Here is a 27,196-nt window from a genome sequence, read left to right as displayed (position 1 = left end):
GCTGTGGCTTTTAACCCCTAGCTTCACCAGCCAGTTATAATACGTCCTTGTAGGAGGTTAGTTTCAGCACCAGGACGTACTATAACTGACCTGCTTTAGATGTTCGCTGTTTACACAAACAGTGACCGGCCGGAAGCTGCAACTAAACTGTCAGCTGATAGCTGACAGTTTAGTGTAGCTGAGAGCTTAGTGTAACTGTCACTGGACCCCCAAAGGTCCAGCACTGACAATCACCAGCATTGGTGGATCGGTAACAGTAATTGGTGTGGTAAAAAATACATAAGGTTAGAATTGGAATCTCTGCAAAGAAAATACAGATTTGAACTTTTCACTCTTAGGGTGCCTTCACACGTATCGTATCGCTGCGTTATTATCGCTGCATTTTTGGTGCGATTTTTACATGCAAGTTTTGATTTTCATTAGAACATCAAAACTCGCATGTAAAAATCGCACTAAACACGCAGCGATAAAAACGCAGCGATACGGTACGTGTGATGCTACCCTAAGGCCGGGTTCACACACAGTATATATTTCAGTCAGTATTGTGGTCCTCATATTGCAACCTCAACCATTAGTGGACAGAAAGGATCTGTTCACACAATGTTGAAATTAAGTGGATGGTCGCCATTTTACGGCAAATATTTGCTGTTTTTTTTTTTTTTTTTTCAAACTGTTTTATTGGTTTTTCACATGTAATAAATTACACCACAAGAAGAGGACACATCACATTTTGTGTCCGTAAGGGAGAGAATCACATGTATCACTTATAAATGTCCCATAACCGTCAGTGTGGTGGTGAATAAGAACACTGAATCTAGCTTACAAAATGTAAGGCACAAGGCAGAAGGCACTATAATCATATGCTCCAACCATAATTCTTATGAAAACAAACTAACCCCTCCCCCCCAAACACCCCCTTCCCTCCCCTTCCACAGATGCAGGTACCTAAAACAAAAAGAAGAACACAAATGCATTGCGGTACTTGTTGCACAGAATCGGGTATCAGACTATTAAACTTTTAAGCGACCTAATGTCCCAGCAATATCAGAAGTCAGGTACCATTTGGTCCCCCTAAACACCTTCATCAGATCCTTAATTTCCATATCTGTATAAAAGAGCTCGACAAAGCGTCTGCATTTCTTAAAAAATGTTACCGTGCTCTTTTCCTTAAGGGTTTCACATTCCACCCTATCCATAAACAGAAAGTGTTTCATCTGCAAAAGGACTTCTGCTATGGAAGGCATGACTGGCTGAAGCCATGCTCTCAGTATACACCGTTTGGCCACCAATAGCAATGCATGGAGGGCCAATGGAATATGCATAGCTTCCAGAGCCGAATGGAAAAGAAGAAGCTGTGGCGATATAGGGAGCTTCAGCTTCCATTTGGTCTGTATTAACGTAACCAGTTGGGACCAAAAGTTATAGGTGTGGGGGCAAGACCATATGCCATGAGTTAGGTCCGTTGTCGACTGGTGGCACTTAGGACAGGCCAGAAGTCTGTCTGGGGCCAAGGGATGAGGAGGAATATTAAAACCATAGATGGTTCTATGCATGAGTCTATACTGTGATTCTCACCACCTCTCGTTGGGTACAGCCCACCGTACGATAGCCCAGCCCGATAAGATTTTTTGGGGCAGATCAATATCATCAAATATTGTGGCCCATTTATTGAACATGTTAGCACTTAATGAATCACTAGATCTGTCCCCTAGTTTATGGTATAAGTATGACAGAGATGGGTTCGAAGGCGGGACAGTAATCATTGCGTCCATCTCAGTTAATTTGGTTAAAGGTGCTAGATTTTTTAGCCGTGAGGTCAAAAACCCCATCAACTGAGAGTAGGCCAAAAACTGAGATGGAGGCAACGAGAACCTCCCACATAACTCCGGGAAAGTGAGAAGTCTACCCTCCTGGTGATGAAACAACTGTTCTATGGAAATGATCCCAGCGTCTCTCCACTTTTGGAACATCGGATTGTTCCTCCCCTGAGGGAATTCTGGGTGACACCATAGAGAAAGATACCTGGAAAGTGATTGGGGTAAGCCGTACAAATTCACCTTAAACCCCGAGTAACTGCCAAATTGATTTAGCATAGTGTAAAAGATCGGCAAGTCATCCACTGGAGAGGCCAGGAACAACATCAGGTCATGAGCAAATGCCGTCAATTTAGTAGTCACTTGACCCACTCTGATGCCTTGGACCTTACTATTCTCTACCCACCGGAGAAAAGGCTCCAATGATATATTGAACAGCAAGGGCGACAAAGGGCATCCCTGACGTGTGCCCCTCTGTAGAGGAAATGGTGTAGACAGAAAGCCTGAAGTATGTATCCTGGCCTGAGGTTCAGAGTATAAACCCCCCAAGAATGTCTTAAATGTCCCCGTGATGCCCATCCGATCAAGTTCCATTCCCAGCCATCCCCAGCCCATATTATCAAACGCTTTCTCGGCATCAAGTGTGAGGAGGGCTGGGGAGGGGTGGGAGGCCGGTTTAGTACGTACATTATCTAACACCGCCAGCACTTTCCATATGTTAGCAACCGCCGATCTTCCCTGAACAAAACCGACCTGGGACGGGGTGATTAGGCGCGGCAAAAGAGTAGCAAGTCTGTCCGCCAACAATTTGGACACTAGCTTTAAGTCAACATTGATCAGGGAGATCGGGCGGTATGCTGCCGGACACGTAGGATCCTTCCCCGGTTTCAGTAACACCTTGATGTATGCTGTGTTAACTTCCCCTGGAATCCTCTCACCCGCTAAATAGCTGTTATATAGTGTTGTAAGGCTAGGTGTAATTTGGTCGAGGAGTGCCTTAAAGAATTTCCCTGTATATCCATCTGGGCCAGGGGCCTTGTTGTTTGGTATTTTCTTAATGGCCGCTGTGACTTCCCCTTCAGTGAAGGGGGCGTTCAACATTTCTCTATCCTCTGGTGTTAAACTGGGTAAGCTTACTTCATCCCAAGGAAAAAGATCTGGATCTCTTCCTCCCGTCCCTCCAGAGTATAACTGAGCATAAAAATCCCTCAATAAATTGTTAATTTGAGCTGGTTGGGAGATTAGGGATCCCGAGGGGTTACGCAAGTGTGTTATAGTGGATAAGGGTTGCTTACCCTTGACCAAATTGGCCAAAAGCTTGCCTGACTTATTGCCATAGCGAAATAACCTCGCTTCCCGGCGGGATAGATACAGTGATTCCCTTGTCCCCAACCAGTATTCATATTCCCTCTTCACGGTCTGCCATAGTTGTCTGGTGGTGTCTGAGGGAGAGGATTGGAAGTTAGTATTAGTATAGGCCGTACGCAGGACTGTCCCCTTGAGTTCTAGTTGGGTCGCTATCTCTTTTTTCTTTTTAGCCATGTAAGAGATTATTTGTCCCCTCAACACCGCCTTCGCCGCGCTCCAATATAGCTGCGGATTTTGCGCATGTTCTGAGTTGTTGGCCTGATACTCAAGCCACCAGCCCCTCAACAGCTCCAGAAAGGAGTCATCCGTTGCCAGCTGAGTTGGAAAGCGCCAAAGGAAATCAGTGCCCCTGATATGGGCTGGACGTATGTCCACAAGCACTGGAGAGTGGTCTGAGATCAGTAGGTCACCTATGTCTACATTCGTGATGTGGGATAGGAGGGGTTTCGACAGAAACATATAGTCAATACGGGACCAAGATTGGTGTACCGATGAGAAGTATGTATATTCCCTGCCTTCAGGGTTTCTATGTCTCCATATGTCCATTAGTTCTGAGGCCAACAGAAATGCAGGTAAAGGGGTGACCCTCCCACTAGTGCCCATTTTAGTCGGGGGCCTCAGAGCGTCTATCTTCTAAGGTCTCCCCCCACTATTTTCATGGGGATCGTATCATTTAGCAAGGTGTCTCTCAGGGAGTCTAAAAAGGCCTGCTGTCCCGTATTTGGGACATATACACTATAAATGCTAATTGGATGAGGGGTTCCCTTGAGGACAAGGCTCACCACCCTCCCTTCAGTGTCATGTTGGACGTTGGTAACAAGTTAAGTGAGACGTCTGTGTATGAGAATTAGGGTACCTGCTTTACCCCGGACTGCCGGAGATCCCACCACCTTGCCAACCCAAAGTCTCTGCATACGGATAAAGTCCGCTTCCTCCAGGTCAGTTTCCTGCAATAAAGCAATATCAGATTTAAGACGTTTTAAGTGCCTAAGTACCATCAGACGCTTTTGCGGCAAACGTAAGCCTTTTACATTCCAAGTCGTAACCCGCATAAAAACAATTAAAAATTAAATTGTGTAGAAGAAAAGGTCCTGCATCTGTGGAAATTCCCCCCCCCCCCCCCTGCCCCCCTGCAACATGAAACTGTGGTGAACAAAAAAACTAAAACATAACATCGCATAAGTGACTTCCTTTTTTCCACCATGCCCGGCGAAGAACCCGAACTGGGCCTGTGGAGGTAACTCCAGAACAGCCAGTTTCCTGGCATTACGCTAACCTTCTCAAACTAAACAAATATAGGAAACGCTCTTCACCCCTCTGAAAGTGATTTGATAAACTGCAAGGATAAAATCAGATTAAGCAATATATGACAAACAATGAAAGAAATGTAACTGTTGACACAAGACATATCACATGTGTCCCCCCTCCCCTTTTAGTAGGATAGTAAAGTAGTGCAGTCCCCGTTGGGTATAAGGAGGTTTGCAATTTCTATGTTTAGTCATCCCTCCTCCTTCCCTGTAGAAAGATCAACTGTTGACCTAGCTCTCCTCAGGCCTCTACGGCGCTGCTCCTTTGGCGCCAGAGGCGATGATGGTGGGCCTGTTCCCCGACCCAAATCCTGCTGGCCCCAAGACGATATGCGTTGATTTTTGACTTTTGGCCTGGGAGAGTCATTGGGTTCAGCTGTGGAGGGGGAGGGGTTAAATCCCTGGGTTTCCGCAGCAACCTGAGGGTCCTGAAAAGTCATTGTAATCCCATCGGGGTGAAAAACCTTCAGTGTCGCCGGATACATCAAGGCAAACTTCATCTGTTTTTTGTGGAGGATTGAGCACAGGGGGGAGAACAGTTTCCTCTTTCTCGAGACCTCTGCAGAATAGTCAGCAAAAATCAACAGCTTATGTCCCTTGTATAGTACAGGTTGGTTTTGTTGCTTAAACGCTCTCAAAATCGCAGTTTTGTCCGTATAATCCAAATAACGCACAATTACTTGGCGTGGACGGAGATTAGTAGGGGTCTGGTTTTTGTCCATGTCTTCCGCTGAGCAGAGATCAGGGCCTATGCGGTGTGCTCTCTCCACCTTACAAAGCCTAGGGATGCGCAGCAGCTCAGGCAGGGGCGTAGCTAAAGGCTGATGGGCCCTGGTGCGAAATTTTAGATTGGCCCCCCCCCCCCCCAATCCCACCTGATCAGACGCATTAATTTACTCTAAGGTGACGCCCCCTGATGTGCCACCGTGTCCTAATCAATTGTCACTGGCCCCCTCATGCACTGTGCCACTGCCTACCTCCCATGTAATGTGCCACTGTCCGCTATAATTTGTGTCATTCCCTAATCATTGCTTCACAATTTTTGAGCTTGAAAACTACAACTCCCATCATTAACTGCCAGCAGGGTATGATGGGGATTGTAGTTCTGCAACATGGAGAAACAGAGACTGCAAAACTACAACTCCGATCATGAGCTACCAGCAGGACACCAGGAGCTACCAGCTTTGCCACCTTAGCCGGGCTGACAGGTTTCCTTTAAACTTAAAGGGTCTCCACACAGTAATTACCCCCATAATAGTTCCCCACACAGTAGTTGAATCCCCATATGTAACACCTTACTATAGATAGTTCCCAGATATTGGCCCCATATAGTACCTCAAACAATAGAGGGGCCCTATTCCTCTATACCAGGGAAAGCTTTGGCTGTCCAGGCATGATGGGATGTAGCTGGAGGGACGAAGGTTCCCCATCTCTGCTCTAAACAGTGCCCACTCAGTATAAGAAAATAAAAAAGGGGTACTCCGCCCCTCAAAAGATTTTAATATATTGCTGCCCTTATATAGAACATAGTAAAGAGTTGCCTACTACTTCCTTGCGCTCTCCCCAGGTCCTCCTGTAGCATTCTCGAGGTCCCAGTCCCCACTCCTGCTGCCACTTGCAAGACGGACTCATCTCAGCAGTGACCGCCTACTCAGCCAATCACTGGCCACATTAATGCCGCACTTCAGTCAGTGGTCGGCTAAGCAGGCGGTCACTGCAGAGATGACTCCGTCTTGCAAGTGGTAGCAGAAGCGTTCAGCGGGGGACCCAAAGACGCTGCACGACATATATACACAAACATAACACAGCTAAAAACACATGCAGATTACATCTAAGTATAATATGTTCACATCTATAGTACTCACACACTCACAGATAAACACATGACATGCACAAACACACACAGGTGACAGAGACACAAATACGCACACTTACTTGAAGCTGGGGGTCCATTTGTAAAGTCTCCATCCAGCTCCATTTTCTCTGCTCCTAGTCTGGACCTTACCGCCTGCAGGCACTCCCCTCCTATACTGCACCGACTGCAGAGCTGTATACCAGTGTATACACAGCAGCAGGAGGCTAACACCATAGCAGGAGGAGAGAGAAGGGGGCTGCTGCCTGTGTCTTATACCCAGGGTGGGGGAGCCCCCTGGGTGGCTGGCAGGAGGACAGCAGTGCCCAGAGCTGCTGCAGAGAGTCCACAGAGAGTGCAGGGGGGGAGGGGCCATGATTTTAGTTCCATACACAGAACGGCCTCGGCTGTTTTGCAAGGAGCCGTTCTTTTAGCCACATATCAGTATGTGAGGCAGCAGCAGGTCCCTAGGCCCCTGACAGCAGTAACAGCAATATTTCCCTGATGGCATCCCTGCACCACATGCTGCACACTCCCTGCACCACATGCTGCACACTCCCTGCTCACACACCTGGTCTCTCCCTACACCACATGCTGCACACTCCCTGCACCACATGCTGCACACTCCCTGCTCACACACCTGGTCTCTCCCTGCACCACATGCTGCACACTCCCTGCTCACACACCTGGTCTCTCCCTGCACCACATGCTGCACACTCCCTGCTCACACACCTGGTCTCTCCCTGCCTCTATACAATAAGATGAAACTCCAGCTCACACTATAGAAGCAGTAAGTGACCAGGTGACAGGAGTCTGCAGCAGCGGCCTGGAGGAGGAAGGGGGAGGGGCCCACACCGGTCCGAGCCTGAACAGGAGAATTGAGCAGCAGTTCTTCCCAACCAGCTGACATGATCACAGCTGATTCGGAAGTACTGCAGAGTGACAGGAAGTGGTGATGGGGGCCAGTGGGCCCCCTGTAGCTAGGGGCCCGGTCGCCATGGCGACTGCTGCGACCCCTATAGCTACGCCACTGAGCTCAGGTAAATCAGACTCGCATAATTGGCGCAAATCCTTTTGCGGTATCGCCTCCGGGATGCCCACTATGCGCAAGTTATTGCACCTCGATCGATTCTCCAAGTCCTCCACTCGACCCCACAACTTTCCATTTTCACGTTGCAATTCTCGGAGCCCTGCAAAGGAAGAATCCACATCATTCTCCAGGGAGGGTAGTCTTTGGTCTAAATCATCTATGCGTTCATCGTGTTGGGCCACTTTTTGCTGCAATTGCTGGAACGAGCGGGCAACAGTGTTCGCTAGCGTCTCTTGTATGTCAGGGGCAAGATGGCGAGCCACGGCCCCCGCCAGATGCCTGTAATCTATTGATGTTTCCTGGAGAACAGTCTCTCCATCCTGTATACATTGGAAGGGTGGAGGACCCGGTTTATCAGGAAGGCTGGGATTAGATGCCGTGTCATCCAAAGGAGGAACTGAGGGTGTTGTTGTCAGTTTCGTGGACTTTACCCCCTTATTTTTAGTTTTCCCCATTTTGACCAGATAAGGATCCATTAATGATGTCTAATGTCTCCTGCATACAAAAGTATATGTGGATGTTCAAGAGTCATATAGGATTGAAGCAAAGCAGGGCTACCTATAAGCAAGCTGATATATGGAGATGATATCTTAGTCCCAGTATAATTGTCAGGAACCGGTGACACCAGACACACAGAGACAGTGAACCCTAAGCTCAGCCCCGCCCACTGACTCTACCTACTTGCCCCCCTAGGTAAACCCTAGGGCAGCAACTGGGCGGCGGTCCCTGTACTGGCTTGGTGGGACAAAAAGACAAGACAGACAGACAAAACACAATAAAGAATGGTCGACAGTCCGGGTCACAACAATCGGGCAGCGCAGTACAAAAACACAATCCAAAAAGCAAGGTCAATAAACAGGCAATATGGTCAGGGGCAAGCAGCAAGCAGGGATAGTCAGAATACAAGGCAAAATAGTCAGAATAAACAGAGAACTAAACAGAGGCAGAAGCAGGCTGAGACAAGCTCAATAACCGGCACCAGAATGAGCCTCAGCCAAACACTTATAGGGAATAAGGAGAAACTCCCAGCCCATATTGGACAAGGCTCCTGGTTCCAAACAGAATCACCTGCGGATCAGAACTGGCAGCAGTTAACTCCTAAATAGCCAGAGCACACAGCAGATGGGTGGGGCTGAACATCATGATAGAAATAGGCCAGTGTTCAGACAGGGTTCAGGTTACTGCACAAGACATACAAAACACTGAATATCAGCGCCACCTCAGCCGCACAGCACGAGCTGAGGGGCGCACGGAGTTCATCCCAGGCACATTCATGACAGTACCCCCCCTTTTATGAGGGGCCACTGGACCCTCACTATATAAATCAGGAGTAGGAGGAAAATGACCTCTGACCACACAAGTTTCAGTGTCACTATCAATGTCACTATCGGTCTCCCACTAATCAGCGGAAGACTCTGGGTTACAGACAGATGAGTTACAGGCAGATTTATCATCACCACAATTAACATTAGCATCAGGCACAGGTATGGCAGGTTTATCAGAGGATGCCAATTTCACCAATTGTTACCTGTGCGCCCAGATGACCTTCCTGGTAGTCATCTGGACGCTGATGATGTTCTAAGCGCCTGGGACGTAAAGGGCAATGGCTGATGTAGTGACCACTGTTCCCGCAGTAAAAGCACAGGCAATTATGTCTCCGAAATTCTCGTCTTGTCCTGATGTTCAATACTCCCATCTGCATAGGTTCCTCCTCTGAGACAACAGGGAGGAAAGCTTTTTCAGCAGGAAAAGAAGTGGAAGTTTTGAAGAGGTCAGAGTTTGCTTTCGCCCTTTTTCTGTCACATAGTCTGCGGTCAATACTAATGGCCAAAGCCATGGTCTCTTTAAGGGTTGGAGGATCTGGGTGACCTACCCAGGCATCCTTAATGCCCTCTGCCAATCCTTACTTAAAGAAAGCCTTCAAGGCTGGTTCACACCAACCAGTCACCACACAAAATTTTCTAAATTCAGAACAATATTCCTCTGCTGGTCACTTACCCTGACGCAGAGAGTAGATTATTCTCTGCCAATGCCATGTGATCTGGTTGAGCATATATAGTACCCAGGGACAAAAAGAATTTCTCCAAGCTATTCCATTCCTCCGCCTCAGGAGGGATTTTGAGAGCCCAAGCCTGAGGATCTCCCTGAAGCAGTGAGACCACAATACCAACCTTCCCCTGCTCAGAAGGGAAGTGATTGATTGGAAAAAAACAACATACAAGCACCCCTAAAAGACTCAAATTTCTCCATATCACCAGAAAATCTATCAGGGAGCAACATGACCGGTTTTCTAGGCCTTTCCACCACTGGGGGCGCTACCACAGCATTATTCTGGTTGACGGACAAAACTTGAACCTGTTTAGCCAGGTCTTCAACCAGGCAAGACAAAGCCTCCATTTTAGCAACCAGGTTAGAATCCATTAACTGGGTGATCTGGTTTGCCAGTTTGACCACCAGACCTGACACCCCCTCCACCCGGGTAGCAAGATCTTCTACAGTAGCCATGGCACCAGAGGGGGCAGTATAACTTTTTCGGCCGGTTATTCTGTCAGGAACCGGTGACACCAGACACACAGAGACAGTGAACCCTAAGCTCAGCCCCGCCCACTGACTCTACCTACTTGCCCCCCTAGGCTAAACCCTAGAGCAGCAACTGGGTGGTGGTCCCTGTACTGGCTTGGTGGGACAAAAAGACAAGACAGACAAAACACAATAAAGAATGGTCGACAGTCCGGGTCACAACAATCGGGCAGTGCAGTACAAAAACACAATCCAAAAAGCAAGGTCAATAAACAGGCAATATGGTCAGGGGCAGGCAGCAAGCAGGGATAGTCAGAATACAAGGCAAAATAGTCAGAATAAACACAGAGCTAAACAGAGGCAGAAGCAGGCTGAGACAAGCTCAATAACCAGCACCAAAATGAGCCTCAGCCAAACACTTATAGGGAATAAGGAGAAACTCCCAGCCCCTATTGGACAAGGCTCCTGGTTCCAAACAGAATCACCTGCGGATCAGAACTAGCAGCAGTTAACTCCTAAATAGCCAGAGCACACAGCAGATGGGTAGGGCTGAACATCATGATAGAAATAGGCCAGTGTTCAGACAGGGTTCAGGTTACTGCACAAGACATACAAAACACTGAATATCAGCGCCACCTCAGCCGCACAGCACGAGCTGAGGGGCGCACGGAGTTCATCCCAGGCACATTCATGACAATAATATAATATACACAGCTGTGTAGGGCAGGTTGGTAAGTTGTAGTACGATTGAGCACAAGTCACTATGGCCCCTGTGAGATGATGTAGTGAGGCTGACGTACTGCATACAACTGATAATGACGTCCCCTGTCCCTTTCATCACATGGCTGCCGCGTGTGGGTATGATGCGGGGGAGGTGATATGGCAGCCCGGGCCTCGGGCCCATAATGTTATCAGTGTGGGGAGCTGCTGTTTCCCCACCGAGTACCTCACTGCCCTTTGTCTGGGTCCGTCCCCCCGTGCTGCCGCTCTGCACAGCTCCTGTATTCGGAGGAAGCGTGGCCGCAGGCAAGATGGCGCCGGGTCTTTATGGAAGCACCTCTCCGCCTCATGCGCCGGTCTCAGTGTGCGGTCCTTTCACGTCCCCTCGTCCTCCGGTTCTCCCACCCGATGGGCTGCAACGTGTGTGGCTGCGGTAAGGGGGGATCTCAGCTGCTGCTCGGGGTGAAGGCGCAGAGGTCCCTCTCCACACAACCTCACATGGTGGTGCCGGAACCGGAAGTTATTTGCTGTTATTTTAAAACAAGGGCTGTTGTATTGAAATAATGGTAGTTATTTACTGTTATATGGCGGCCATCCACTCAGTTTCAACATTTTGTGAACATAGCCTTTCTGTGTTTTCAATCCACTCCTGGTTGAGGTTGCAATATGAGGACCTGACATGAGGACCAAATACTGCCTGAAATATATTGTGTGTGAACCCAGCCTTACTTTGCAGTTTTTTCTGAGTTCTGAGTTTGAAATTTTTATGAAAAATTAGAAAATTACTACTAAACATTTACAGCCTCTACCATCCTAAAAAAGTAAAAACATGTTCACCAAATGCTGTTAATACAAAGTAGACATGTTATAGATATGAATTTATAAATAATTTATGTAGTATTAGTATTTTCCTTATTGGCAGAAACCTTCAAATGTAGAGAAATGCTATTTTTTTAATTCACAAGAAAAATTCCAAAGCTACAAACCCAAACATAAACCCACTAACATTAAGTTGAATATGTCACAAAAAAAAACAATCTTGGAATCACAAGGATTGGTAAAAGCATTCCCAAGTTACTGATGCTTAAAGTGACACATCATATTTGAAAAATTTGGCTGTGTCATAAACGCCAAAACTGGCTGTGTTCCCTAAGGGGTTAAATGTTATGAACAATGAAGTGATGTAAAAAAGTTATTCCTATGGCCAAGCTGAGAAAAGCTTAGGTTTCTCAAACGTTGCATATTTTTCTATTAATCTATATAGGCTTCAGCGGTCAGAAACTGATTGAAAAGAATAAACACTATTCACCTCTCTGGCTTCTGTACTGCCTCCTGTATTTTACTGGTCTATCCCCACTGTGCATCCACATCCAGGCTCTGAGGTCGTGGCCTTGCAGGCCCGCCCAGCTAGAGACCACTGAGCCACCCCACCACCACCCGTAGTTGCTGCTTGGCTGAAGAAGCCTACATAGTAACAATCTTATAATTGGGAAGTAGATGCTCAGCAGGAACTGGGTGGCGAGACCCAGACAGCGGTGCAGAAGCCAGATAAGTAAGTGTAAGCTTTTGAATGCTTTCTAAAGGCATACATCAGAAAATCCTTCCCTGAAGAACCCCCTAAAGGCTTATTTCACTGGGAAGGCCATCAATGTAGAGTCTTGGGAAATCTCTTTAAATCTAAAAATGTGTATTAATATGCAGACATAATCAAAGACTTATCATTTCCTAACAGAGGTAAACACATGATTCTTAGTGTTAATATATGGTTTTACCAACAAGATATACAATTTTGGAAAGAATATACAACTTAGTATTCCAGCACATGAGGTCAGTATGGCGAAAATTTCCACAGCCACCATGTATTTCCCTCTGGTGCTCAGATAGGCCGGGATCATGGCGATCCACACACTGCAGAACACCAGCATGCTGAAGGTGATGTACTTGGCCTCATTATAACTGTCCGGTAATGTCCTCACCATGAATGCCAGAACAAAGCTCACCGCTGCCAGGAACCACAGATACCCCAACATGGAGTAGAACCAGATATCTGACCCTTCATTACACTGGATGATGATCTTCCCAGGATACGTTATCATATCAAAGTCTTGATAGGGTGGGTAGGTAGATAACCAAGAAACACAAATCAGAACCTGGACAGAGGAGCAAACCACAACTATAGAATTGGACAATGTGACGCCATTCCACTTTTTCCATAAGCTGCTGGGTTTGGTGGCTTTAAAAGCAATGCAGACCATCATAGACTTGGCAATAAGTGAAGAAATTGCTAAGGAAAAGAAGATCCCAAACAAAGTCTGTCTCAGCATGCAGGTTATATCCAATGGACGACCAAGGAAGAAGAAGACACAAAGGAAGCTCAACAAGAGGGAAACCAGGATGATGAAGCTCAGGGTCCGGTTATTGGCCTTTACCAGAGGAGTGTCCCAATACAAGATAAACTTTTTGAGTGTAAAACAAGTGATTACACAGCACAGTATTACTAGGAAACAGAAGAAGGAAGCCATCTTATCTTCTTTATAGGAAAGAAACTCCTGTAATTTAGGAAGACATCTGTTTTTTTTTGGATTTGGCCACTCATCCATGGGACATGTTCGGCAGGTTTCACTATCTGTGGGATGGAAGGAATAGGTTATTGTTATCTACTGTCTGATAAATGTATAATAGACTAAACTGGCAGAGTGAATGATTGGCTGCATTAGGCATATCAGTCGATAACCCTGTTTTAACAAGATCATGTTGATCATACAAATCTGTTTGCCAACCCAAAATCTGATGCCTTATACATATGATGTCTCCAATATACTTTCCCATTTGTTTATGGAGAGGTAAACTGCTGCCACCGGTGTCCGGCAGTGACCTTTCTTGCTCTTTTTCCAAACACATGAACCCTTGTTTTAGTCTGATATCTTACTTCCCACTTCCGTTGGCTCAGGCACTGGCAGAATGAGTAGAGAACTGAATAGGGTCCCCTGTAGACTTATTTACCTGTATGGGCTTATGCTCCTGTCAGTGCAGCCACTTGTTTTATAAGTTTTCTTGTATAATCTATAACCTTTGGAGTGTTATTATTCTCCAAACACTGCTGAGCTTAAGAGCTGTCAGCAGGGCAGTCAAAAGTAGTTAATCTAAATGTGGTGATGGGGACTTTAAGGCCCCAAGGCTTTATGGGCCCAGTCCCAGCCACTATCACAGGTGTAAGTTGAATTATTTGTGTTACTGGTTCATACAACCCTTGCAAAAGCCTGTACTCTAAGTTAATGTGGTAATGAAGTCGTACCTACGTTTTACCACTAGATGTCACTGTTATTTGTATATGCACTTGTGTATTGAACAGCTGTAGTGAACAACTATCACTTGTTTGTAATCTGTGATACAATAAGAGCTCTTTTCTCTTCTCCACCTATCTCTGTTCCTTTTCTTCACTTATAATTTCTTCTCCACTACTCACAGGGGACATAACACCTCCTGTAGGAGGTTGTCACATGGGGAGAGGAAGTATACACCCACACTTAGGGAGTCTTACCCAAGTCTTGGTGGAGAGAGCATGCAAGATAAGACGGTCCCTGCTCTAGTCCAGCTGGGCCCTGGCTTTGCCAGGTCCCCACTTAGTAAGTATCCAGTGTAGTCTAAACTGTAGTGTGGTAGTAAATGGATGCACATAGGAGACGCAGACACCAGTTTCTTGAAAGCAGCACTTCTAACACTATACAGTGTTAAGACTCACTATGCAGTGTTAAGGACAAGGACAAGTCAGAGATCACCCCAACCCACTCGGTGAACACTTCTAAAAGTGCAGGGCAGTATCCTAAGAAAAAAAGAACTGATCCGGAAAGAGCAAAGTTGCTACAAGCCTACATACTCTATCTCGCAGCGCGGGTGTAACCAGATAAACCTGGCCACTCTGCTCAACTCAGGTAACAAGGCCTTGTGCTTGTCTCACCCTAATAGGGTCACTCAACATTGTAGGGCAACATGTGGTGAAACGACAACAAAGGTTTAAACACGGGCACAAGTATTCTTCTATCTTCACATATTCTTTAGTATTCTACTTCTTCTTCCTCCAAAGTTCAGGCAGAGCACACTTCTACCCTGGGTTAAGACTCTCGGCACAAACTCCTCTCTACTACTCTTAACCTGCAGCAGAAACTCCCTCTACTTCTCAGCACACAACTAAGTCAACTCAGCTCTTCTACTTCTACAAGGCTCTTAGCGCAGATTCTGCTCTGTTACATCTACAGTTTGTGATCAACTACTGTACAAAGTATTCTAATAAGTAAAGCAGAGTTTATTTATGATACAGGGACTCTGTGATTATTGTTACGGTACCTACACAGTAGACACCTCTTCCTTGGGTCATCTCCCCTTTCTGTGGGTGGGGGTACCGATAGTCCGGGTGGGTCACAACTCCACTCCGGACCACCGTGATAAGAACCAAGGGACCTCCAAACAGCCCGGCAGGTCAACAACTACAGGGAAAAGGGAATAGCTCACCACCTTAAACTAAAAGTTGGTGTGCCTCCATACCTGTGTGCTTAACCCATACTAGCATCACGACAGTACAACTACAGGCTGAGCTATACTTTGACAACCACCAAAGGAGTGGCATCACACGGTACCATCTAGCAAGTGACCGGTCGAGCACACACCACACTACCTTTTAAATTATACATTGTTCCTTCAGTACATGGCAGGCAGTCATAGCAGCAGATGTCATATCCTCCATTAGGAGCTTTTCTGGATCCGGGAGAACATGGCTCATTACACCGAGACTTTGGCATCTAGAAAAAAATTAATAAACAAAAGTAACTTTAATTGAATGTTACCATATATTGCTCCGGCAATTCATCTATATCACTATTCTGGTTGTCTTATTTGTCATAGTCCCTCACGGATTGGGTTTCCTGCTGAACACCTATTGTTTCAGGGGAGACACACCAAGATCCCCTTCTTCATTCTTTCAAATTGTTATTCAGATGAGCCCATCTTCTCTTCCCTCTTTGCGGTAGAACTCCAGGGTCCCTACACCACATGATGTTCTTGATGTTAGTTAATAAAACTGTAGCCTTGGATTACTTTAGTACCATTACTTTCTGACCCCCTAGTCATCATATTGAAAAATCACATCCATTTATTGTAGTGGTGACTACAGATCAAAGTTTTGTCTTTTTTTTTTTTTTTTTTATGTGGAATGATTTTCTGTTAGTTTTTTGTTTTTTTTAGCAGTATTTTATAAGAATTTCTATTAAGGGTACAAACACACACAGCAGATACGCAGCAGATACGCAGCAGATTTGATACTGTGTTCAGTTATTTAGATCTAATCTGCTGCGTATCTGCTGCGTATCGCAGCACTAAATACGCAGCGTATATGCCGTGTGTGTTTGTACCCTTAAAGTTACTTTTTAGAAGCATATTTCTGTGATTTTCTTTGACTTAGTGTCATACAGTGATGTTACCATCTCTCCACCTCAGTGATTTTATATATATATATATATATATATATATATATATATATATATATATATATAGTTTTGTTTCTCTTCTCGAATAACTCTAATCACAGGAAAGTTGGATGGTGTTAAAGAAGAACTCTAATATATATATATACAGTTATGCTCTAAAGTTTACCAACCCCGACAGAATTTTTGCTTTTTTGTCCTATTTACAGAGAATATTAAGATAACACAAAAACTATTTTTCCTACTCATGGTTAGTAGTTGGCTGAAGCCATTTATTGTCATACTACTGTGACTTATCTTTTTAAATAATAATGACAACCAAAAATAAAAAGCTTGGGGGATGGATCGCTGATGTTTTGGGAATGTGTGAGCTACAAAGGCGCAGGAAACTTGGTCAAAGTTGAAGTAAATATAAATGCAGCAGGTTATCAGCAAATACTGCAGGCAAATTTGCACACATCAGTCTGGAAGCTGCGCATGGGACGTACTGTACTTAGATGTTCCACCATGACAATGATCGAAAACACAAGACCAAGTCCGCCTGTCATTGGCTACAGCAGAACAAAGTGAAGGTTCTGGAGTGGCCTTCTGAGTCTCCTGACCTCCACTCTGGGGAGAGCTGAAGCGCGCAGTTCCTGCAAGACAGCCCAAGAATATACAAGAACCGGAGGCTTTTAGAGGAGGCAATACAAAGTATTAAGAACTTGGATATGTAAATGTTTGATCAGGGCCATTTGGATGTTTTTGGTTGCCATTATGATTTAAAAAGAGATACCAACCACTAACCATGAGTGGGAAAAAAATTGTGTTATTATTCATATTCTTTAAAAAAAAAAAAAAAAAGGACAAGAAAGTAAAATTTCTGTTGGGGTATGTAAACTTTTGAGCACAACTCAAAATATAAACTCTTGAACACAACTCAATAAATAATGGCCGTTGTTGCAGATTGATTCCACCACCACTGGTCAAGTTTGCAGAGGGTCAGACCACCTATAGAAATTTCCGAAAATTTAATATACAAGGAGGAATCTTACTCTACCAGTTTTCCATATTAGTCTATGATCCGTGACATGAAGCCAGTCTTCTTCTGGTATTGTAGAGTTGGGCATAAAGTAGCTGCTTGAATTTGTATGATATCTCATACTGGTCAAGTTATATTCAAATACCCAATTTTTTAACAACAACCTAGATGGAAAACGTAACCTTCTTGTCTCATCAAATGAAACCTCTAGTCCATTGTTCTCCAGGAAATTGACTCTTCTTACAAAGTATTTTAGCTTAGGAAAAGATGGAGATATTTCTTACATAACATGTTGAGAGAGAGAAAAGCTCACACACAAGTTTTTTGTGTCTTCAGCAGAAAACAGCAGCTGAGAACTGGGGGAAGGAGACTGAATAGATAATAACAAGAAACATATCAAAAGTTATTTTTGAGTGGAATACCCCTTTAATTGTCTGTTTGTAGAGTTATTCCCGAGAGACTTGCACGTTCCTGTCAGTCTGTATAGTCATTGATAACATTTTTTATTCACTTCTCACTGAAAGAGAGATGTAGCAGCTATGTGTAAATAACCAACGATTGCATGTAATGTTATGCACCTGAGCGGCATAATTGTTTAGTATAAATTCTCAACCACCTTTAGCAATAGGTTGCAGAGATTTGATGGCTATACACTGCCGGCTTCACACTATTTTTCAATATTATATTTAGGTGCAGTGATATAATTAATATACACTGCTATTTACCCACTAGGGCTATGTTCCCACAACATTTTTTTTTGTCCATTCAATATTATTTTAGTTATTTATTTATTTATTTGTTTTCATTATTTTGCGGTTTGGCCCCCTGTCTGTTAGTATATTACTCTAGTTTAGGTGAACTAATCGCCGTTTGGGTGTGTCTTTAATTGAGAAGTCCATTGTATTTTATTGTAAGCCCGTTTACACTTCGGAATTGTCCACACCCCGTCTGCTATCTCTTTCAATGGGATGTCTCAAGCGCCTCCACTCTCCACGCCTTTTCGCTCAAAGAATTGACATGTCAATCCATAGTGTGAACGGGCCCTTACCCTTCCATAGTTTGTATCTATATAGCAGTTATTTGAAAGCTATACGCCGGAGGTTCTAAATAGGCTGCTCCTACTAGATTGCTTCTATATTTAGTATAATATGGGGATTAATGCAGATCTGGTATTTACCCAGTGGTGCCTCCGGCTGGTAAGTGGACAGGAGGTGACCGATTAACTTTAAACCTAAAGGGTTATTTCCACCCCATAAGCTGAAGTCCCTCTCTCTACCCTGGCTACCATCGGGACTCTGCGATGGTGAACAGAGGAAGAATTCTCCCTTTGTAAAAATTTTTTTTTTTTTTTTTTTTTTAAATGTTAACTCAAGAGGAAAATTTTGCTTAAGTCAAACATTTTCTGTTATCATTGTCTCTTGATATTTGTATCCAGGAAGATAGGAAAGACTTGAAGACTTGAAATATTGGCTTACCAGACTGTTCCGTGAGAGATGTTAGACCTGGAATTTAAGTAAAAGTAAGCTTTGATTGTTAACTTATTTTATCATCTGACTGACTTATCAAAGTTTTTTTTTTTTTTAATTCTTCAGGTAATGGGAATCAAATGCTAATAGTTTAGGTTCAGGAAATTACTGTTCGCTCATTTCTAGTGGTGATGGTACTAGAACACTGGCAGTAATATCTCTACTTACCTTTGTTCTGTAAGTAACACTCTTGGATTCAAAAGGAAATCTTTCCAGAAACAGATTAATGTCATGTTAAGCATGAGCCAGGATATAGACTGCCGTATACACATACATAACTGTTATATCTACTGGATAAATATCCATAAGTGGGAAATATCTTGCTGAGCAGTTCCTAACTATAAGATGTAGAGTTTGGTCAAATGCAACATTTTTATATCCATTGTTTGGACTGAAACAATAAAAGGCAGAAATCATAAGAAGAAACGGGTCCCTTGGCTCAGAGGATAGCTTCATCTTATATATAATCTTCCAGAATTTGGCCAAAGGTTTATTGATTGGTGAAAAACTTAAACTACAATTCACCATTTTCATATAATTCACCCCCATAAGAGGATGCAAGAACCAAGAGTCGTTCAGGATCAGTGTTTTCTTCTGGTCAAACAGATGTACCAGTTGTCCGTATATTGTAGTAAACTGACCGCATATTATTATAACTTCGGCTCTAGACCTATCAATGATTTGATGATTTTTAACATTATTAATTTTGCCATTGACTATTTTCACTATAAATTCGGTGCAGATTCTGTATCTGCTCATGACTCTGGTGAGCTCCCGCACTTCGGCCTCTGCGCTGTCATCTACAGGGGTTACGATTCCAACCCAGTTTCATCCAAAATGTTTTAAACAAAGCACAATAGCCAGATGGTGAAACCGATTATCCGGAGCCATCGTGAAAAATGTCTCTTTATAAAAATTTCTATTCAGTAGTTTATCCGTCATGTCGTAACTGATCTACCAGAAATAGATAAATAACTAGATCTTACTGTGTTAACTGATTATTTTAAAAGTTTGTGTCTCTGCCATGTAAGAGAATCTGTACAAAATGTAAGCATATCTGTGCACCAATGTTACCTTAATTTCTGCCCCATGCCAGATTTCTTGAGAGATGTGCACCTCTCAGTTAATCCAGAAAATCCGGACCTGACAAGGCAAGTGCCAAGCTGGACCCCAGCAGGGACCAACTTTTTTTGTGTCTTCTTTGGGTAACGACCAAACTAAGACTACTCTCTAAAGTGGGTGTATGCTTCCTCTTCCCCTGTGACAACATCCTACAGAAGGTGTAATATCCCCTGTGAGTGGTGGAGAAGAAAAGCATAGAAAAAAGGAGCTCAGAGATAGGTAGAGAAGAAGAGAAGGTCCTCATTAGTGTACAAATCACAACACACAATAACCCTTTGGTTACCTGCAGCTGTGCAAAACATAAGTACAGTTACATACAATAATGACTTCTTGTGGGAAAACTTAGGTACTGCTTCATTACCTCAGTTTACTTGGAGTATAGACTTTTGCGAAGGGTGTAACAATAAGCAACACCCATGGTGGACACCACACATGCATCTGACGCAGTGAAGGAATTCCTTTCTGACAAAGATAGACCTCCTGTCAGGACTAGGGGACTGGACAACACGAGACAGGTGAAGCCCTGGCATTTACACCCGTCCCGCTGTCCCTGCCTAATTGCCTCAACTGTCCTAGGCAGCAGCAGACAACTAGGTGACGGTCCCTAGTCTGTACAGAAGAACGACACATGTGGACATGAGCAAGACAGACTAAACACCAACACTCAGGGTCAGAGGTCCGGGTAAGCAACTAGCAGTCTGCAAAGCACAAAAATGCAATCCAAAGAGTAGTCAAAACCAGAAAGTCAAAGATACCAGTATAACAATCAGGAAACAAATGCTAGGTCAAGAAGTCACTCAGGGTATGAGGCTCTATCACAGGCAAGGAGGGAGGGGAATTAACAGGTTATATGGCCAGTCCCAGCCCCAGAACTGATTGGGGCCTTGGACATCAACCGCCTGTGTAAACCTAAAGCAGCTGCATCTGCCAGTCAGCATAACAGTAACTATTTGCAGGTGAGAGCCTGGCCGGGAGCCGCGTGGTCCCGGCATTGTAGCTATAGCATCGCTAACGTCCCCTAGCAACCAGCTGGGCCAGTTACCAGGGATGCCGTCGGTGCATCTGACAGGCTGGCCACGCGCTCTGGCGGTGCCGGGAGCCGAGCATGTGGCCCAACTCGTGACACCTCCATTCCATACACCATTGCCATGCTGCCCTACACCATGATAAGCTTTTAGAGGTTCGATGTGAGGTCAATAAAACACTAGCTGAATATCTTCTTCATTTCCCAATGTTAAACTAGTCCCTTCTTATGGTTTGTATAAACAATAACATTAAGAATGGATTTGTGTGGACATTACAGTTCAGAATGGATCACTACGGGCCATTCTTCTAATGCAGCTATCAGTCCGAGCTGAGGTTCCCCACTGTGTAGGTTAGACCCATCTTTGTATAGCCATATATTCCCAGTATTTGTCCCATTAGAAATGAATATCCCACAAATCCGACTACTTCCCGATATTTCATGCAGGAATAATTTGGAGCCTCGTAGTCCACACCAGAAAGAATCTGTAAAACACTTTGCACAGATTTAATCTCATCTCCATAAGCATCAAACATGTGGTAGCCCAGAGTGATATTGGGGAGAAGGTTTGGATTCTGTTTTATTTCATGAATTGCAAACATAAAAGCCAAGAACGCAGCATAACTCCTCAGAAGTGGACTGCGGAAATTAATTTTATAATTTATTACATTACACTCAAGCAATGGATTTAAAAAATGAAAATAAAAAAATCTACATTTAGGTTAGATTCACACATACCGTATCTGCTGCGGATACGATCCCTGTCAGTTTCAATGTGGATACACATTCATTGTCATCCCACTGGGGTTAAGGGGGCCGGCACTTACATACTGGCAGCGGGATGGTAATTCCGCTGCGAGTATGTAATCACATCGAAACTGACAGGGATCGTATCCACAGCCGATTTCGCCGCAAACTCGCAGGGCGAAATCCACTGCGGATATGGTATATGTGTTTCTACCCTTAAACTTTCTTTGTATTGTTTAAAGACCCAAGCAAAAATCTAATAAATCTGAAACAAAAAGAAAAAATCCATTTTTTTGTGAATTATTTCCTTTATGAATTCCTTATGTATACATTCATAATTTGAATCTGAACTCATTAATGCATAGAGATTTATTTCTTAAAAACTGTCAAAGGCAGGGCACACTAAGATTGAGACTACGGGGGACATTTATGAAGTCTGTTTTTTTTACGCCGGGCTTACAAATGTCCCCGCAGCTCCGGAGCTCAGGGGATTTATGTAAAGGTGCACTGCCTCTACATAATTCCCGATTGCACGGAGCCCGTCCATGCGAAGATTTTGAAACCTACACCAGCTCAGAGCTGGCATAGGTTTCAGTGTCATTTTTCCACGGGAAAAATGATAAATGCGGCGCACTCACTGGCGAAGATGGCGCAGATGGGGCAGATGCGAACAGAATATTTACAAAAATACCCTTTGCGAATATTTTGACGCCAATTTGTCCCACCTGCGCCAAAAAAAAGACATATTCGCCTTTTCATACATGTCCCCCTATGTTCCCACATCTTTTTAGGTCGTGTTATCAAAACACTGCAGTTTTTTTTTTCTGTATAAAAAAGATGTTTTGGGGACATAGCCTGAAACTGTGGAAAAAACACAGTTTCGTTAAAAAAAAAAAGTGGTTAAGGCATTTGGCCAACACACTAAAAAAAAACAACAACAACAAAAAAAGACAAAGATAAATAGAAAAAAACATCAATAAAAAAAAGTCTAAATTGGCATGTGGTGCCAGTTTTCAGATAAGATCACACTATGGATATAGTGTCTATCATTGCCACAAACATTGGATTTTCCACGTAAAAATGCAAAATTTCTTTCATTTGTGGCTATGTTCATGGGCTTTTCATAAATTAAAAATTGGACAATTCCTCCCCCCCCCAATAATAATAATAATATTATGGAGGAAGGGATTTCTGTACATCTTTGTTGAATATGTTTGTACTGTATACGTTACAGAGAATAAGTAGACTAAAATGTAGGACTTACAATGATCGCATAATCCTTGCTTCACGTTCTTCAAAAGTGGGAGCTCTATTCCATATCCATAGTGTAGAGAAGAGTCCTCAGATGATGGTGTCTCCTTTCTTATAATATTTCAATTGAGGTTTCCAATCAATAAAATGAAGGTGACACTGGGATGTGGGTAATGGTGATGATGGTGAATGTCGGTTTCTCAGTCCGCAGGATGGAGCACACAGGACAATAAGCCAGAAGATAATAGTGAGTACATAAGCCACTGTATCTACCAGAGAGTGATCCATGGATACAGGACTATTCCATTCTGTGTGGTCAGTGACAGCTCAGCTCTTTGTAGTCCCTGTATGATATACACTGACTGACTGCACCTTATATACTCATCTCTCCAGCTTACAGCTCCAGGTGCAGAGTAACGTCACCAAGATCAATTATAAAAAGTTACTTTGTTGTTAGTTTTCTTTACTCAAGAAACTAAAAAAGTATAAAGCTCTGGAGACCCGAAGAAGCGAGAACCTTTATGCTGAAATAGTCTACCAGCTGCTCCTTTACAGTAGCTGCAGTAGTAAGATATGGGGGAGATTCATGAAGATGTCTTAGGGCAAAAACACACGACTGATCTGCTGCGGGTTTCTCGCTGTGAATTCTCAGCGAGATCCGCTGCAGATCGCTGCCCTGTAATCTCTATGGGCAGACATACTTGCAGCAGGATTGACAGCTTATACATTACTTGCTCCGCAATCCGGCTTGCTTTGGGGGTTCCCGGCTACACATCCCGCTTAGCCAATCAGTATTCTGCCCTGCCACAGCACACTGATTTGCTGAGCAGGAAATCCACCCGGGAACTCCCAAAGCAAGCCGGATCGCGGAGCAGGTAATGTATAAGCTCCAGACGGCGGGGGGTTAACAGGGTTAACAACACTGAGGAAGGAAGTCACGTGGGAGACAGGAAGAGTAAGTCAGTCTTAGTCAGAGCCCCGTATGGGTAGGAAGCAAGACAAGACACAGCTAACCGTTTTCTTCTCTGTAACGCTACACAACACCATGCAATGTTAGATCTTCACAAGAGAGGACAAGTCAGAGACAACCTCAACACACGCCGTGGACTAGGAGAGTCACAGTGCAGGACTGTATCCACAGACAGCAGTAAGCTATGAACTGATCCGGATAGAGCAAAGTTGCTAAGGCCTATCAATTCTATCTTGCAGCGCGGTGGTCAGCAGGGAACCCTCAGCATTCCGCTCATCCTAGGTTACAAGGTCTGGGGCCTTGTGTCACCCTCATAGGACGGTTCAGCTGACACTGGTGGGCATTAGGTGGTGTGAAGACCTAAAGGTCAATACACGGGTACAAGAATTTTCTTCTTCTAAGTATTTTTCTACCTTATCCTCCAACATCCCGGCAGAGCACAGTACTACTTGGGTTGAGACTCTCACGACATCCTCCTCTCTGCTACTCTCCTTCTTTGCATCTCTTAACACGCTACTCAGTCAGCACGACTGTACTCCTCACTCCATTCCTGTCACAGATCTGGTTATTGTGCTATCAAGTGTCTTATCGAGTGCTTTATCAAGGGAACTATCAGGTGTAACCTATACTGTCAATGCAAAGCTGTATAACGCTGCACACAAGTATCTTTCAAGTAAAAACGAGGTTATTTTTTGCAAAAGAGACTTTGTGATTCTTCTCCTCACACGGACACAGTGTACACTACAGCCTTGGGATATTTCCCTTTTCTGTGGGTGGCAGTCTGATAGTCCGGGAGAGTCACTACACCACTCTGGCCATCGGTGATTACACTAACTCAAGGGAGCCTGTAGCAGCCCAGCAGGACACTGACCACAGGGGAAAAGGGTATAATGCCCACCCACCTGATGGCTTACTGTTTCCTCACAGGAAACAGACAGGAAGTGTGACATCACAGGAAGAAAGCACAGGCATCGTGATCATGTGACTGAGCCTGAGAACACAATAAGCGCTCTAAATAAGAAATGAAAGTGTATATAGAACATACAACACCCACAAAAGTCAATGCAATGCTAGTTTATTGAAAAATCTTGGACAACCACTTTAACATACATGAGTGATTAGACAAAGTTTTACCCTAACTACTAAAATTGTCCTTAAAGGGAAACCTGGAATCTGCATAGCAACCTACTAGCATTGTTATATTGCACTTGCCTCACAGATAGCATGGATTATCCAGAAGGGTCAAAGAGGCATTTCTGGACCCCATAATGCCCCAGTCTACAACACTTCTCCCACTCAATTTACACCATCCCCTCCTGCTGTGATTGACTATCAGGGCTCTGAATGGAATCAGTGGTTTTGATTCATAAGAGACTAAAACTTTAACCAAACATGCAGTTGAAATAAACCATGTCCTCAGATACCACTACGTAAAGGTAATACTAAAGGTTTACAGTATATGGCTCGGTTCACACGTTGTAACAGTGCGGCTGTATTTGCGGCTGTAATTGTGCGGCTGTATTTTTGGTGGTTCGTGTGTATGCTTGGAAGTATAGGATATGCGGCTGCACAGTGCACACTATGTATGAATCTACGGCCCTATCGTAAACGGACCCGTAAAAAATGAACAAGACCATTGTTTGCGGCTGGACATGCGGCCGTGGATTGACAGGCGGTCCGTACGGAGTACTTCAAAAATAGCCGGCAATGATGCCGAATGCCGATGCCTCTAATAGTTAATATATTAAATTAATCAAACACATTTTTTTTGTAATAAAGACACTTTCGTTGGTCAGTAATTTATTTCTAACAAATCCATCATTTTGCAATTAAATATACTGTTAAAATAAATAGATATATAAATAAATGTATATTTATCTATATATTTATTTTTTGACAGTATATTGAATTGCACAATGATGGATTCGTTAGAATTAAATTATTGAACAAAGAAACTGAATTTATTTCCACGAAAATGTGTTTTATTCATTAAATATTAATTAGTACAGGAAGTTCCATAAGCCGTTAATTCATATTCCCGGCAATAGAGCATTCTGTACTAATCATCACTTTACTTTAATTAAAACATGTTTCTTCTAATTATGTTATCACAATAGCATTATTAGAAGAAACATTTAGAATTATATGTGCGCTCAGCTGATTGGCTGATCGGCTGAGCGCACATATAATTAGCGGGTCCGCAGTACAGTGACTTCATTGTGCTGCGGACCAGCGAAGAGGACACATCGGGGTGAGTATAGAGCTCTCCCCACCCCCTCCCCAGCACTGCACCCCTCCCAGCAAGGAAGGGGGGTCACTTAACCCCTTACTTGCTGGGATGGGTGCAGTCTGACATCAGTCTGGCCCCCAAGGGGTTAAGGGGGATACAAAACATCCTCCCGTAACCCCTTGGGGGCCAGACTGTAAGCAGCGATCTGTAAAGATGCTGCATACTGTAAGGTGCACAACACCGCTCACAATGATGGGTGTTGTGCTCCTGTTTGTGTGTTTTTTGTGTGTTTCTCCCTTTTTGTTTTTCAGATATCGGTATCCTGGGGATTACGTCGGATTCCGTGGACTACGACGATGACCAGCGGTTGTTGTTTGAATTTTTTTAATAAAATGGTCAATGAGGGGCGTGGGGGTGTTTTTATTTGAATAAAAACATTTTTAAACTTGTGTCTTGTCTTTATTTCTTTACTTTATAGACTTAGTAGTGGAAGCCGTCTAATAGACGGAATCCATTACTAAGTTGGGGCCTAGTGTTAGCCGGTATAAAATGGCTAACACTAACCCCCTATTATTACCCCAGTACCCAATGCCACCAGGGGTACTGGGAAGAGCCGGGTGCCAGTGGTCCCGGAGCGTCAATATTGGCGCTCCTGGACCGGGCGGCAGCAGGCTGGTAAGATTTAGGCTGGGGAGGGCCTAAACCAATGGCTCTTCCCACCCTGGTGTTACCAGGCTGCTGTCGTTTGGTTTTTAACCCGGCTGGTTATAAAAATAGGGGGGGACCCTATGCGTTTTTTTTTTTAAATAAATAAATAATAAAAAAAAACCGCATAGGGTCCCCCCTATTTTTATAACCAGCCGGGTTAAAAACCAAACGACAGCAGCCTGGTAACACCAGGGTGGGAAGAGCCATTGTTTTAGGCCCTCCCCAGCCTAAATCTTACCAGCCTGCTGCCGCCCGGTCCAGGAGCGCCAATATTGACGCTCCGGGACCACTGGCACCCGGCTCTTCCCAGTACCCCTGGTGGCATTGGGTACTGGGGTAATAATAGGGGGTTAGTGTTAGCCATTTTATACCGGCTAACACTAGGCCCCAACTTAGTAATGGATTCCGTCTATTAGACGGCTTCCACTACTAAGTCTATAAAGTAAAGA

The 27,196-nt window shown here is 44.2% G+C and overlaps 1 protein-coding gene across 1 annotated transcript; it reads right to left on the bottom strand.

The window, feature by feature from the left end:
* Positions 1–12,389: 12,389 nt before the first annotated feature.
* LOC138796462 (vomeronasal type-2 receptor 26-like) lies at positions 12,390–13,193 on the bottom strand. Its single transcript, XM_069976067.1, has one exon. The coding sequence runs from the start codon at positions 13,191–13,193 to the stop codon at positions 12,390–12,392; it is 804 nt and encodes a 267-aa protein (XP_069832168.1).
* Between the last annotated feature and the right edge of the window lie 14,003 nt (positions 13,194–27,196).

Source organism: Dendropsophus ebraccatus, chromosome 7 (assembly GCF_027789765.1).
Source record: "Dendropsophus ebraccatus isolate aDenEbr1 chromosome 7, aDenEbr1.pat, whole genome shotgun sequence".
Taxonomy (NCBI): Eukaryota; Metazoa; Chordata; class Amphibia; order Anura; family Hylidae; genus Dendropsophus; species Dendropsophus ebraccatus.
The sequence above is the reverse complement of the archived record's forward strand: the minus strand, read 5'-3'. Positions and strand labels throughout refer to the sequence as shown.

Excerpts from the sequence above, each read along its gene's own strand:
- LOC138796462 (XM_069976067.1), bottom strand. The coding sequence starts at position 13,193 with ATGGCTTCCTTCTTCTGTTTCCTAGTAATACTGTGCTGTGTAATCACT.